The sequence below is a fragment of the Triturus cristatus genome, chromosome 5_2 (assembly GCF_964204655.1).
Source record: "Triturus cristatus chromosome 5_2, aTriCri1.1, whole genome shotgun sequence".
NCBI classification, from domain to species: domain Eukaryota; kingdom Metazoa; phylum Chordata; class Amphibia; order Caudata; family Salamandridae; genus Triturus; species Triturus cristatus.
Genome location: NC_140588.1, coordinates 795,248,130 through 795,264,488, shown reverse-complemented (window position 1 = coordinate 795,264,488; position 16,359 = coordinate 795,248,130). Strand labels below are relative to the sequence as shown.

At 40.2% G+C, this 16,359-nt stretch overlaps 1 protein-coding gene across 1 annotated transcript in view; it reads right to left on the bottom strand.

Annotated features, from left to right (window-relative positions):
* Positions 1 to 518: 518 nt before the first annotated feature.
* The window catches only part of SLC9A6 (solute carrier family 9 member A6), a 259,674-nt gene continuing 243,833 nt past the window's right edge, over positions 519 to 16,359 (bottom strand). The window contains exons 14-16 of the mRNA XM_085607924.1: positions 14,552 to 14,631; positions 12,770 to 12,875; positions 519 to 6,619 (exon numbers count right to left, since the gene is read on the bottom strand). Coding sequence (XP_085464050.1) covers positions 6,347 to 6,619; positions 12,770 to 12,875; positions 14,552 to 14,631 — 459 coding nt within the window. The 3' untranslated portion in view covers positions 519 to 6,346. The remainder of the gene's footprint in view (positions 6,620 to 12,769; positions 12,876 to 14,551; positions 14,632 to 16,359) is intronic.

The window sequence follows — 16,359 nt, the reverse complement described above, 5'->3', positions numbered from 1 at the left end:
TGATAGTTCTGGTAACCAGGCAAAAGCCTTTAAGAGGAGGTCAAAGGCAGATCCCACTTGCTCTCAGAGGAAGGACAACAGTGCGCTCAGAGCATTACGCGAAGGCAATGTACAAGCCATTACTGTACCTGGAGTAAGTCAACAATGTTAGTTACTGGACTTCACCCAACTGTACTGTTTCTACGTTCAATACAGTCATTAGCACACTAAGAGCTAGATCAGTGTCTCACTTCTTTTGCTACGTTCCACTGCTTAGTTCTTTATTTGAAGACCTGAGGAAGAGGGTATGCACCAGCAGTTATTGATTGCATTCTGAGACATCTGATTACCGGTCATTGGGTCATCCTTCCAATGAATTTGTCTGTTTCCATTTTAAACCTGGGAAACTTGCAGACTCACTTTTTACGGAAATTAATTGCATTCCATCTTTAATACTGAATGAGTTGCAGACATCTGCTGTATATAGCATTTGAGGGAAAAAAAAGTAAGCATTAACACAAGCCACTGAAATACTTGCATTCTATGGTAATATTTTAATTCGCTGATGTTTTATTCAGTTACTCAGCTGTACACGAGAAAATACACTTTTAATTAAATTATTTAATGTATACATCCTCCAAAATGTAAAAAAATATTCAGTGTAAAGATTTTAGTAAACCAAAAGCCCCAGAATTCAGCATGTTGAAAAATAATAACACATTTTAAACGTGAAATTAAGAGACATACATCTTATAAACAATGCAATCTTCATGGAATTCCTGCATAGCAGGATATATAAACTCTTACTACTACATAACAAATGACTATAAGGTCTGCTAGAACTGTCAGTTGGTAGGTGTAATGAATATTAAATGCCATATATACAATAGAAGCTTCTGTGCACAGTTTACTGCTGCAATTTATTTGTTGCCTTCAAATATAGGAAGACTTCATTTCTCGATTATTTATGCAAACTTAAACTCGATTCAATTTGGTATGAATCAAGAATTCTCAGATTCGCTGCAAGTCACCCTTCAGTTATTTTGGGTTTCCTGTATATGCCTCAATGGGCATCCCATTTCTCACTATTTTAGCATAACAACTACTTAACATACACAATGACCATGCAAACTAAAGAGAAGTGTGACAACAATATACTAAGAACTGGGCTTTAACCAAAAATGGAACAGTAGGTTATCCAGGTTTATCCAATGTGTTTTGAACTGGTAACAGAGCATTTAGGCTATTTGCTTTCCCGAGTTATATCAATTAACAATTAAAGCACTTTAATAATATTAATTTAGGAACAGCATAATTTAATCACATAACCACAGCAGCTAAAGCATGAAATTAAGGAAGCGTCTCTTATGGTAGAATATGTTAGCTTTGAATACTTTTCTTTATGGATATTTCATAATGCATTTCAATATCTCCTGGACCAGACCAGAACTCTAGAAATCTGTTCACAAACTGATAAAGTAAGGTAGCAAACCAATAGCTTAGTAAGGAAATCAGCTAAGTTTTGATGCACAAAGAAAGTTGCCCTAAAGCTTTTCACTAAAGAAGAGTTGAGAACTTTCCATGAGAACAACTATTTCAATGGAAAGTCACCAACTTACCAATAAACAATTTAGTGTCTGTGTGAGTGCTCAAGATTAGTACGTATGAGGTATCCCCATGTTTCCACGACAAAAGTAAGTCTCTACTCTGGCATGATGGAAAATACTTTCAATTCTAGTTGATTATCTGATAAATATAAGAAACTGTTTGACAAACTACACTACACCTTGTGATTGTGAGATTAAATTAATGGAATTAGGTCACCCATAAATAGATGGCTATGTGAAATACCTTGAAAAGGTAGTATTAATAAGTAGACTACAAGAAGCAGCGGTGATTTTTCTGGTTTAGCTTTTAGTAAGAGGTAGAATGGAGACCAATAAAAGGTCCATATAGTTTTTCTACGTGACAGCAGACATTAGCCAACACTTACTGCACAACTATAGCAAATGGACGGAATGGAATGTGCCAAGATCATGATGGCACTGCAGATCTGTACAGGACGGCCGTTTCTCCTTTTGAATTCAGAAGAACAACTACTAAACATTATAGTGGGTTTGGATTACTATATCTTATTCTTGTACGGTGGCGAGCTAAAACAGAGATCACGAAAAGGCCACATATAGGAAATAGCCATCCTCTTTAGGTGCAGGATTTACTTTTTCAATGAGGATCAACGTGGACCTTTGTTTCTTGAACAAGATTCATGTATATTTGGCTTCAATAGTTCAAATTTGTACAGGACTTCTATTTGGAGATGGCAAGCTTGCAACATACCAACTCTACCCATAACTATGGAATTGGTTAGTTCTTGTTATACTCCCATGGACTGCTTAAGGCTTTATGGGGCTAGATCTGGCGCTGTGGGATAGCTGCAATTAAAGATGTTAGTTCATGAGTTCTTTAAATTGTCTCTGTGAGGCCTTCATACAATTGGAAAAACCTTAGCTTTACACCTAGAAGTGAAATATAAACAAACTGAACAATACAACTGTAAATCAAACGTACAGGAAAGACGTACGAAGGCACCAGCTAAGCGAGATAGCAATTTCAAGCAATATTTATTTCATGTGTATTTCTCAATTCAGGAACAAGTGGTATGGACGGAGATTAGAAAAAAACAATTAGGATAGCCACTTTGTGCTTTCTTCAGTGACATGTACACAGGATGCCATGTTCCCGTCTTAAAACAAACTACCAAAGAGAAATCAATGAACAGTAAAAAAAAAAAAAAAAATAGGTCACATGGGCAGATGAACGCAAAATGTTTTGTCTCAAATGTATTCATACATACAACTTCACCCATATAAGACATAAAACAATTATCCATATCTCTGACTTCTCCATCGTTAAACGAAAGTCTGAGTCACCTGATTCACTCCAAATCGGTCATGCTACTTCTTACCAAACAATTATGGTTGTACTAGCTTGCAAATCTTTGTTGTCGTGTAAGGGTTTAAAGCTGTGTTCATCCGCATACCATCTTTTAATGACAGAGCCTGTTTTCATATCATAACATTCAAAGTGTTAGTATTTATTCTCAATCATTCCCAATGCAGTAACTTCACGCTCAGTGAAAACAGATTAAAAAAAATGTACTCCTGCCAGACAAGTGAGCAGCAAATGTTATGTGATTTTAAAGGAGAGGACTTATTTGTCAAATACGCAAACAAACTGACACCTACATGAGGGAGAACAGAGTTAGATTAACAAAAGATACATTCAGAAGACAGATGTGTGCCACAGAACGTGCAAGCATGCAGGATACCCAGATATCTACTGGAGTGGCAATCAGAGTGGACAATTAATAAAAAAAATGGCAGCATCTATTTTTCTTATTTATTTTTCTTTTACTTTAAGTCCATTGCGAGGTCATGTGTTTAATATTTGAAGCAGACTCTTTCTTGACATATTCATCTGAATTTAAAATAAGAAAGGAAAAACCTGGGATAAGAAGTATAGCTGTTGCATGGAAAATATATTTTAAAACAAAAATATTGTGTGTAGAAATTTACTGCAAGATACCTTTGTCTTCATACTTTTGTTTTTAACACTAACAAGGTATTAGCAGGATTTCACTAAATTGTTTGGCAAAGAAAATTGCAGACACAGACTTTTACCTGTAAAGAACTACAAAAGAGCACAAACAAGAAGCAGAATATTACTTTGTAAAGGTTATAGACCCTTCTGATCTGATATGCAAATAGAGTGTTTGTGGAGCCTTTTCCAAATTTGAAGACCGAGTCTAAGAAGAGAGAGAATCATAATTTAAATGTTTACTGACTTCGCAGCCATTTGTAATACTATCATACAATGATCAATTCAATATAACAGTGACAGAGGAAATTGTTCTGTGTTCTTTCTTCATTCTGATATGTATATATAGTTTAAAAAAAAAAGAAAAACCGTGGACAGTTTACATAAAAGGTACCAAATATAAGATTAGGGTACGAGACAATAAATATGCTGCATGCAACTGAGTTCTCAAATAAAGTGCAATGATCACAAGTACGCAAACCTACAATGTTGTTTTAGTATTGACTACAAAACTAAATACTGCTTTAAGAACTTTCAAAGTAAATACACAACCTAAATTGTTCATCGTGGTGGAAGGGTAAGGTTAAAGTAGCTTTTATTACAAGCCAAGATGGGTGCACAGCTGCAAAGGAGATTCAGTTAACTTACCTATGCTAAATTAAGAGCACTGCATATATGCACAGATCTGCTGAAACATCGGCAAAACTGGGCGGACGGACTCTTTAATTAATTGTGTGGGAACAAGTGCAGAAAAACAGAACCACACATTGTGTTACTTCGGAAAACAACATTCTCTGGCAAATTCTCTCCAAGCTATGATGCCTCTTAGTAAAGTTCCGACTCACTTAATGGCAACAACAGAAAACTGCATGGTTTAAGTCGGGCGTAAGGCAGAACTCATTTTGCCCCTAAGTGGCAGTACGCCTGAGTCCTCACGGTAGGCAAAGCTTACACAGAGTATATTGTGGCATCTCAGGGAGGGGCTTGCCCCTTATCAGGTCCTTATTTTTTTATTTCAAGAATTTGCAGCAGGAGTTGTGTAAGTGTTGGGGAGTGCCAAGAGGCTCCTGTGAGGGCAAACCCTGTGTTTCATAAGAAAAAGGGGTTTAACAATCCCAGAATCTGGAAATGCCTTTTGTCAGATATGCAAAAATATCTGTGGTTTAGGCCAAACCCATATATTTATAGGGCCCCCAAATGAAGGATTCCGCCTCTTTTTACTGAATAAATTCACTTGTGTTGTGTATTACAAATTTATTATGTGGGGATAATAATTATTCAGTAACAGATTAAATGTGTGACCCAAAATGATTCAGAGAAACATTCCTGAATATGAAGCTCTACACTTCAAGACTCCATATTCACAGAAAGTGGGCAGTTATGGGGAAAGGAGGACTAGGACACTGTACCTAATTTAGGATGTAAAACTATTTCTAACACATAATACACCGCTCAGACGTAGGGCTGCTACAAACTAGCTCCCTATTATCGCATACTGGGTTAGGAGGCACAAATGTTAAACAAAAAGGGTGATGAAGGAATACAAGTCCATATAAAACATCAATAAAAAAAACTATTTACAAGTTAAAGTGTCTCAGACTTCTCCCACTGTTCCTTCACTGGATACTTGGCTTCATGTGATGCCTGCTGTGTATCCAAATGTAATATTAAGAAGAACTGCAATAGAGTCAGATAGGTTATTAGGTAGATAAAATAGAGTTAGATGCACAAAATATACAAACCACGCTATGCTGTTTTTTTTATAGCATATTGCTACAGACAACTTTAGATGTCTGTCGGCATGATAACGAGATCCATGCTACCAAACCACATCTTATCACAAATGTGTACATTGTGTAACTGACCCCATTAGATCATAGATAAAGTGGCTACAGTTTGGAAAACATGGACTAAGGGGGCCACCACATGTCTGATGTAAGCATTACAGGCAAGCCAAAAGAGTTGGCATTGCCAAGGTGGTTATATCTTGCCATGGAGCAGAGCACTATGACAGGATACAATGCCATTGTTGGGCAATGTACAAGGACAAAGACTGAAATATCAAACATTTACAGTTGCTCAAATGACATCTTAAATCAAGTATAAAAACTGGATTGCTGTTCAATTCCCAACCTTTTTTAAACACGAAAAAGTTCAGTTAATAAATTGTTCAAGTTACAACAGATTTAAAGGACAAAAGACTGGACATCAGAAAATATGCATACAATCGTAAAGTAGGATACAACACTGTCACAGAAACATTAGAAAGATGGCAGACTAGAGGTCCAACCATACATTCTCCAGCATTTCCCAGGATGTAATTAGGTTAATATGGAGTTGTGACCAATAACCCAGGCAACTTCTGTACCATGTAGTTTTTTCACAGCAGGACCAAGACAAATATGCATTTGGCACAGTAGGCTAACTCCTATAAAAAAGAAAATTAATATTTAACACAAATCAGCCAATATTTGACATGTGGATGGATGCAAGGGCATCATACAGCCCATGGTAGCACTAACTGACAGCAATTTGTATTGTAAAACAGCTCCACTCTACATAGTGCAGTCACTTTAAAAATAAGGTCATATATTGTTCACCGAAAGCTGCCTCACAATGAATGCATATTGATAATTTTTTTACTGCCATATAAATAATATTTACACGGCTTAAACATTCTGAGACATGCATTACATTTCAGGCTGCACAATATTTCTTCATGTTTATAATACACAAATGCTAATATTTAAAGTATCTTAAGAGACAGTCCTTACACAGGGCCATGTCGCGCCCCATCATGTAGATGTAATGGTGGTTCAGAATCATCCATAGGGAGAACGAGGCGTGTGCCCCGTATGACAAGTTCATGATCTCCGAAGGTGAGCTCCCTATCAAGTGCATCTTCTGAGGAGTTTCCCAATCCTCTTCTGGTGATGCCACCGTGGGTGGGATCTGTGCTCACCGTGGTGTCTCCGTATGTCAAACTGATGTCTCCATCATTTAAGATGAGGTCAGAATCATCATCCTTCAACTGTTCCTGATTCTGTAAGAAGAAAAAAAACACCAGTTTATTTTCTAAAATTACTCATGCTAGAGCTCCTTACCCTCCTAGTGGTAGCGCCCACTTCTTCTAGACTAATGAATTTATAAGAAGCGTGTCCAACATAGGTGCAAAAGAATGGATCCATGCCAGACTTTCTCGGATTGCCTCTTACTATGTAATTAAATAATTTCATATTCGTGGGATGTAAATTGATCTTAAGTGGACATCCAGAAATTCTGGCCTGGATCCGGCCCTCCAGGACCTAGACTGAGATGACCCACCAACTAAAGGAGAGGATTAGAGCATTTTTGCACTACATAGGTTGCTATTCCTTTTAAATTGCTAAGGCTGGACACACACACTGCCTTTTCTCCAAGTCCAAGTACTACTGGCTATTACTGTTGGTAGGACTGTATTCTAACACTAACTAATAATACATAACGTACAAGTACTGCAGCTCTGCAAATGTAGTTGTATATTCCAATTGTATATTGTATACTTGACTCTGCAGTGGCTGGGAAGGGCTTATTAGGGCACTGTCCATGCACAGTTTTAGATAATATCACAAAAAAGACTTCTTTAAAAAGTATCTGATTTTATTTACATTTGAGAGATTTTCGTACCTTTAAACAGATCAGCAAAACAAAACAAAAGTGCACACAAGTCTTCAAGATAAAGTTATTCAAAAGGGCTAAACCTAGTCTACGACTCAATGATCTGGCTCGACTACCTTCAAATGAACTTGGAGGTCTGAAAGCGTAGCTGTGCGTTCTAGCATTATTATAGTAATGGCTTTATGCACCAGTCAATGAAAGTCACAATGTACTTTGGTACAACTCTCTGGACAAGATTAATGAACAGTTTAACAAGGTCTTCACAAGGTAGCTCTGCAGGTACCTCCCTGAACCAGAACACAAGCAACCCAGGACCGGTTGGTTCAAAACTGAGGTGGCATGGTGTGCAAAAGAACAATGGATTGGGATGTGGCTGTGATTAATTTCAAACGTTCCATCCATCACTGTTTTTTATACTTATTGTGTCGCCCTAAGTGGGATGGGTATGTAAAAATGGGGGCCCTGTGCACACTGTCACTGGACCCAAGCTGTACCCGGCTGATGACCACATAACCAGAATGAAACCAGTCCTGTGTCGTTTGTTTTCCGGTCCAGGGAGGACCTGGCTTGGCAGTTTGGACTTTCCTGGCTGCATTGGAGCAGGGTCAAACTGATTTGCACATAGCTGGGTCCAAAGTGAGATGGCATGGTGTGCAAAATAACAATGGATTTGGATGTCACCCTGAGTGATTACCAGTGGCTGAAGTAAATAAGGTACTGGCTATGTTCCGAAAAGCATGGACACGGTCAGCGCCAGATTTAGTCGGTGCCGCTTCGTGTTGGGAATAACGATGGTGGCAGAGCTGCATGGGGGAATCAACAGCGCCAATGTATAGCATATAGCTGGGTCCAAACTGAGGTGGCATGGTGTGCAAAATATCTATGGATTGGGATGTAGCCCTGAGCGATTACCAGTGGCTGAGATTGATTCAAGCATTCCATCTATCACTGTTTTGTATACTTATCAAGTAAATAAAGTACTGGCTCTGTTCCGAAAAGCATGGAGTTGGTCGGCGCCGCTCAGGGTCGGGAATAACAATGGGGCAGAGCCGCCTAGGGGAATCAGCAGCGCCAAGGTCTTGGTCTGACTGATTGCTCCGCTCCAGATACAGCAAGGAATCGATGGGGGCCATCTGACACTGAGGGCGAAACGGCCGGTGTGGATCCAGTAGGGGCTCCTCCCATGCTCATGGGGCCCAAATCGCTCCAGAGGGGCCAGGCCACCCAAATGTGAGGCGCCTGACCTCATATGACTCTTAGCTGGGTGGGGGGCACCCCGGCAGAATCGGGGAAACGCGGAGTGCACCTGGATTTAGGTTCCGCTGAGTTCGGGGCCTAGAGTACAGACACTCCAGCGTCTCGTCAGAAGACTCTGACAGACGTGATGAAGTCAGAGATCGATTTGACTTCTAAGCCTTCTTTTGTTTGTGGGACTTACCCGATGATTTTGAGTGCAATGACCACTGTGAGGACATGCCCTGCAAACAAGACCTTATGGAGTCAATCAGGAGCGCTTCATCGGCACCTTGGGGCGCTATAGTCCTTGGAGTTGCTGCCCCACTCCAAGGCCCACAACACACCAAGTGGTGGATTGTCACTGACATCTGCCTGTGCCAGGCCCCAAATGGGTTGAAACCAGCTGGCTTGTTAGGTGACATACCTACACACCTGGAGAGATCTCAAAAAAGTTTGACAAAAATTCGCGAAAAAGCAAGTCCAAAAAGTGACTGAAGGGGTAGCTCAGACAAGATCAGTGCTATCAGGTGAGGAAAAAAGGAAACTGACTTCAGCGAGCCAAAGTGGCATCTATATAGTACAGCGCATTTCACTTCCATTGCGGACACCATTGCGGACAATGTCATGCGGAGCCAAACTATGCTATCTACCGGTGCACAGGGGTAATGCTCGAAAGCAATTCTGGATCTAGTCTGACGCCTGGGAATAATTCTAAGGTAAGGAATTTACAGCTAGAAGCCTCTATCAGATATTCTGACTAAGCCTATAGTGAAGCCGCAAAACTTTCTCCGCAAGAACAAGCAAAGACAGATCAAAATAGTGAGATCTACTTACGATTCATTTTTATACAACTGTCCTGTTAGCTTTCTAACCACCTAATATGTACTTTCAGCCAAGTCCCCTTCACTATTCAAACTATTTTTCAAACCCCCCCGCACCCACTGTAACCCCTGTGCGTGGGAATTGAGGGGGCTGCTCCCCTTAGGGGGCCCCCATTCCGACTAAAGCCTATAAATACCTGTGAGATGGATACCTGGGTGGAGACACGTCATTGAGTTAGGCCACCGCCCCACACCCCTTTTTATGGTCCGCTTCTCTGGATATTTTTGGTTTGCGTTCAAAGAAATAATTCTTTGGAACTCAATTTCCAAAACACCGTGGGACGATTTATTCCTAATTCCATTCACGAAAAAAATAAACATTCTGGTAATTTTGAAAAGCAGTTGTTTAGCGTTATTATCCTTATCTTGTTTTCACTGAAAATGTTGAGACGCATTTATCACCGCCGTTTTTCACTTTGTTTGCTATCACAAATAAGTAAACATGAAACTTACGCTTAGCTCCATGAGATTTGAGAAGTGAAACTGACAGCCCATTGGGTGAAAAAACATTCACCTGGGGTTATTTTGTAGTTTGTGAATCACCGCGGGGTATGAAAGGTCTAAAGTAAAGTTTTAGAGGACATGAAACATAGCTGAACGTCCCCATACCATAAACCACATGGACATCTCATCCTCCCACTGGTATGAGGTAGATGTTGAACGTATCAGTCTATATACTGTGAATTCCAGAAAGGTGTTTGTCTTGCTCTGTAATGAGGAAAAGACAGGCTTTCAACACTAGAAATATTAAATTTGCTTCAATAATTTGGAATACATTTCTTACTGTGAACTTGCATCATGTATAGGCTGGTTCCTCAGAGTGGTGCTTGTAGTCAATTTAATCTAAGTCAGAGGTGATGGAGATTTCTCAATCTAATAAATGAGGTAATCTCATTCTTGAAATGTCTTTCCATTACGATTCTAGTCTAGCTTTAATCAATGTGAAACAGGCATTTGTCATGCTTGGGGCCCCCTCCTAGTGCCAATGGCAGGCAAGCGGGCGCCAAGTACGGTGCTACATTATTTATGCTTTTTGTAGTACATTACCACTTGAGGCCATAAGATTCAGTGCTCTCACAACCATCATGCAATAGAAAGAGATCAAGTCCTAAAACTACTAATGTCATATTCGTCTCGAGAGACAAGGTGGACTTTCCATAGTTCTGTGTCTTGCAGGGTCCCGATTAATATAAGTTGCTGGACCAGAAGAACACTTCTCCAGCAACAAAGTGCTGATGGACAGGAAGTGTCTGTGACCCATATCTAAGTGGATGGTGTGTAATACACAACACTTAAATGTATCCTATAACCTTATTGCCTACAGAATCAAATTATAGTTCACAGAAGAATATCTGCAAATTCTCCCATGAAAACCTTTTGTTAAATATTTTAGAAAAGGTTTTGTGTTTTTTTTGGGAGGATTACTAGATATGTTATCGTAACCTATAATTTAAGTCTTTAGTCAATAGGCTGTAGGCTACCTTTTAATGTATTGTATTCAGTTATGGAGACAGTATCTTATATTCCTTAATTTGTCTCTTCCCTTCCTGACTAACCAGCGTGGTAGTGACATTCAGGGCTTGTAAGAGCAACGATGAAGTGTAATACTCCGAGGATGAGAAAAAGGCACAAGTTGTTGGAAAATCAAAGTAGCCAAAGAGTTAAACGGGCCAATTTGGGTATTATGGATTTAACGAATTGTAAACCAGCTGAGTTCCACAATGAGAATGTGGCTATGGATTACCAGTGGTACTTCACAAGTCTTGAATCCTGGGAAGAGAAAAAGCTGATAATCCACGTAACCTAATTACCAAGGAGGCAGAGGTGGGGACAGAAAACCTGCCACAGTTCCGAAGGAGCTATTCTCCTAGACCATTTACCTCCGAGGGTTCTAGCATGCTCTTAAACATCAACGAGCACTACATTGTCCTTAAGTGTTGAAAATCGTTAGTGGCAATCCCAGTCAGGATATGGGTCGAGACCATGCTTGTCTGGTACCAAACATCATAAGTTAAAGGTACAGAACAGCAGAGAATCTGGGCCACTGGTTGCACATGTCAATCTGGAGGCGTCAACGGTGGGTTCAGAAGAAACATCCACAGGAGCAGACCTGCAGCTCACAGCACCAAAGCAGAGTATAAAGAGTGCATGTTTTTCTGTACACGAGAGGTTTAAAGACTGCTTTTGGTAGGAAACAGTCTGCATTTTTCCTTTATTCAGTCTGCATGCTCCATTTGCCATACAAAATCATATGGAAAGGATCTGTTATGACCACTGTGAGTTTGTGTGCCGTGTTTCGCTGAATATCGAGCAGCAACGAAGAGGGGACATGACATCAATGGTTGGTAAAGACCTAAGAGGTTACGTGATGAAGTATGCAGCAAAAACAGACCCAATGCTAGGGCTCCTTGGGGAAGAAGGAGTTAGGTCAGGTAAGCACATTGGAGGGATCCCGGTTGTTAGGCCTCATGGGTCCAGCTGGATAGCAGCTGTTTTCAGGCTTTTTAAGGACCTGTCGTCAGATCCCATTGTTGGGCTGTAAAAACATCCCAGTGTCACTCCTTCTAGAGGTTTCTCCATAGTATGCTACTTTTTCACTTTGAGAGTCTTTTTTTGTGCTGGCGAGGAAGAAAAAGCAGCAGTGTTTGGAGACGCAGCAGGAAATCACCTTGACAGATGACCAACCCACCTTCAGTTTTTATCTAACAATTTTCTGGAAACTCCTAAGGTGGACACACATTTTGCAAACACATTACTATAGCAATGTAGCCAATTATTTACTGTTACACATTACAACACTTGTAAAATCTGTTTCCCGGAAAAGGACCGCAGTAAAAGTGGGGGACCTAGAAGAAGATGTAAGGTGATGGGAGGAGCATCAACCCCTTGGCTTTCAAACGGCAAGTGCCAAAAGTCCAAGAACACTGAATCAAGAAAGTTGCTGCTTTTACTGTGCAGAGACAGCTGATCTCTAGCCACACAGAGAAAGCATTTCAATACTGGGAAGTCAGGAGTTTAATTAATAGTAACCAGGGAGTGCGGGTTAATTATTTAGGCTATACGATACATGATTCAGGATACCTATTTTGAAAGAAATAGATACCTGTGCAGAGAAGGAACGTCCCTTTAATTTGAAGAAATTAGAGCAGGGCCATTCAATTCCACCTCCCTTACTTGAACTTTTTTTTTTGCTCCATCATGAACGTGCCCAATTTCCTACTCTTTCCCTAGCCCGATTTACACCACACTATTTTCCAACTCCTCATTTTACTTTGAGAAGAGAGAGAGAGCAGTAGAAATAGTGAAAACGGTGTTACATATTAATGGAAGAACCAGGTAAAAACAACTGAAAAAGAATCATTTTACACAGGTAAGTATAAAAACGTAACAGGGACGTAAACATTACTGGTTTAACTTACCTCGTAGGCCTGAGGGCTTGTTAAGCATTTTGCCAAAGGACCACAGCAACTCGGGAGCGTACTTGTCAGCGGTGGTCCGCTGTGAGTCAATAATGGTTTTAGGTAGCTATGGTACATGCATTAAGGAAATATCCATGTTTTCAAAACTGTATGGTATATAATTACATAACTGCATAAAGTTCTAAATTACAAAATAATCTCTTCACATGAAAGCTGAATGTTGCTTTCCCAGCCTGGCCTTTATCAGAGTGCTAAATGGCTCTACAACTAAATGAAGACTATGATGGGGCAGCCATTGTTGAAATGGTAAACGGGGATTTCAGTGTTGACTTGAATTGTCATAATGGATCTGAACAATGCTAAGCGTGGAGAACGAAAATCTGTTGCAGCTGCTGAAGAAGGCTGAAACTCGGCTAAATGTCCAATTTGGTTAGGAAAAGTTGTTGTATAACAGAAGTAATGGTTCTTTAAGCATGAAAACAATGGACCTATCCAATCAACCACGCGACACACAACACTTTTCAGGCCTCTCCTACGCACAGCTGGTATTGAAGATATACGGAACGGTATAGTGGTGAGGGGGCACTAATTCCTCCTTGTTTCCACGATTGGTTTTAATACCAAGTGTCATCTCTAGTAAATATAAAGGTCTGTTTAGGATGACACATTGGTTTCTAGCTTATTTAGATCACGGGTCCGGTCTCAGATAGAAGTGCCTCCTGACTCCAGGTGAAAGCCCACTCTCCATCAAAAAGGGCTTTTGGAGAGCGTGGGTTGTCCTAAGATGAAGCATGACACCTGGTGGTGTGTGAGGACATCCTGTCACATTTTTGTGTATGTCCGGCAATAGGTGCCATCTTGAGTAGAATTGAAAAATTAAATCTCCGGTAGCTATTTTGTCTTAAAACATTGAAGATCTATTGTCTATTATTAAAAATATAGTGAGCTTTGGGTAAGACCAATGCTCCTTAATGGATGCTCTTTTGCCTATATAAGTTCTCTGCTCCTTATTCAATAGCTTTCTTCTCTATTCTGTGTATGTTCCATCGCTGGAGCATTTCTTCTTGATATTGTTTCTGGCTGGAAGACTCGTATTCTTCCACTGCGCAAGCGAGGAGACCCGAATTTTTTCCTATTGTAGTTCTCCCTGGGAGTGCACTGCTTTCTTCACTTTTATCTGCTGTCCCCCACCCGCTACCCCACTGCATGATTTACGTTATGTTTATTTAAATTATTTTTGCGAGGGCCTGGCAGCTGCACACTGATAACGGGCTACTTGCTTCCGTCTGTTTGCACGGTATCTTGCTTATTCTTTTTTCTTATTTGACAGTTCAAAACTGGTTATTGGCTGTCTTGGAATCGTGAATTAAGAATAAATTTGAACAGAAAATTGTGAAAGATGGCTATCCTGCATGTTATTATTTGACAAAAACAATTCTAAGATGGCCGCTCGCGCATCCACAAGCATGCAAGGACCACCATCTATCTATAAATGTATTTTGGCAACAAAGTTTGCCAAAGCAAACAAACATTAGCAAAGCCAATAGGTCTGCTGCACATATTAGAGGCGAGACCAATTGGCTTTGCGAAAGCTTGTTTAAAGAGGCTTTGGAACTTTCAGACTGCTGCATTTTTAATTTACGTTTGAAATTCAAATAGCTGGTATGTACAGTCAATCAACTTGCAAGTGCAAGAAACATGTCAAAAGCAGGCCTGATCAATACCACTGAAGTGCACAATCACTTTCACATTCAGTTTGTGAACTTTTTGTTGAAAGGATACTATGAATCGAAGTTGTACCAGCGTCTAAACAGCCACGCACTTTCTGTTCTTGTACATCTTTGTTCACTTTCAGGTACGCCCTGTTGAAGGATACAAACGATTAGCTACAATCATTCAAGTGCATGAAGATCATAAACATAACATTCAACATCACAGGTTCAAAGACATTCACCAGGGCACGTGAGCCTTACTCTACCCATTAAGCAACCAGAGTCTAAGGCAAGTGTGTTCTCAAGGTCCTCAAGTCCATTACGAAGCTCGCGACAGCATTTGTATCAGCACTAGACAAGGGGCTTTTTTGTTTGATAGTAATTTAAGCTCCGTTTGATTTTTCTGCACGAAAGAGGTATCCACGCACGAAGGCTTGATGGTTTATAGTTTCAAGCAGATTGGTCAAAGTGTGAGTGGGGGTACAGAGGTGTGGGAGAGAGAGTTCTAAGACGTTTCAAAACGTCTCTTTCTTATTTACATAAGATGAGTTCAAGTGAAAAAATAATTCACAAACCAATGGGGATTTTCAGTCCAACTTGCACTGCACCAAGAGGGCAGGATATTTTGTGAGCGCCTTCTAATGCACAATAAATCAGTTGTCCGCCGCCATTGCCTGCAAATGAAGAGATGTATAATGCTTTTAAGTAAGATGAGTGCCGATCTGGTATAATCCAGAGGGAGCCAGCGACACATCACTGAGTACAACCCTTAAAACAAAACTGTATCATGCATGTAAGAAAGGCAGATACACGGGTACACATAGGACGCTGATGACCAGAAAGACCCTGGGTCAGGTGTGTGTGATCAGTCTTATTACGAAGGACAGTCTAAAGATCTGTATGAAAGAACGTGAGGAATGGGATATGGTTGAACGTAAGAAGCATGTTCCAGATTTTCAGTGTGTTGCCCCAAAGCTCTGACTGAATGTTCAGCGCCTTTTTAAAGTAGGGATTTACACTGCAGAATCACTTCATTCAATAGGTCCAGAATGCCTCCAGCAGTAAGATCTCGTTTGGGAGACACTGTAGTTGATAGCTTTGTCAGATTGGGGGCGTCCTACAACAGAGAGGACTGGGTGTTATGGTTAATTTTCAGACATCTTTCTCTTTTATCTTTAATAATACAGAAGGCAACATTTTAGCATGCAACTTCAACATACTGCTGCCGAGAAGCACATGAAGGAAGGACACCCTGATAGGCTAAATGTACAAAAAGCTGAAAATACGCTATGTTCAGCTAGGAGTGTGCAGCTTGCACCGCCCCAGCATAGTTTGTAACGCCAGTGGCCTCACAGGATCACCTCCTTCTGAGGAGAACATGCCGTGCTAGAAATTTAATTGAGTATGAATTTGGTGCTCTAAATCAGAAGGAACGGGAGGCGTTTTTGTTTACTTTATTTATATAATTTAATACATCATATCTGTTGTGGATATTCAGCCAACCCCGTAAAGAAGGTTCACGCAAACAAAGTTATGTTATTTGCGTGTTTAAACCATAATCCTATATTGCAGCAGCTTAGGTTCCAAAACAGTAATAGGTTAATGGTTACGTCGCCTGAATAACTGAGCAGTAGTTTTCATGTTTGTTGCACGCAGTAGTTTGTGTAGTACAATAATGTTGTAAGTCTCACTCATTCAGACATGAGACGTTATTGACATAACAAGAACATTAATACATTTATGAAAATTCATGCGTGAGATGAGTCATTATTTTTCAGCAAGAACGGACTAGATGCATCCCAGAAAGCATGTGGTCTGCCCACGGGAGGGACCATGGCTGAATGATTATCTACAGTGTAATTGCAGCATGCAAGGCCA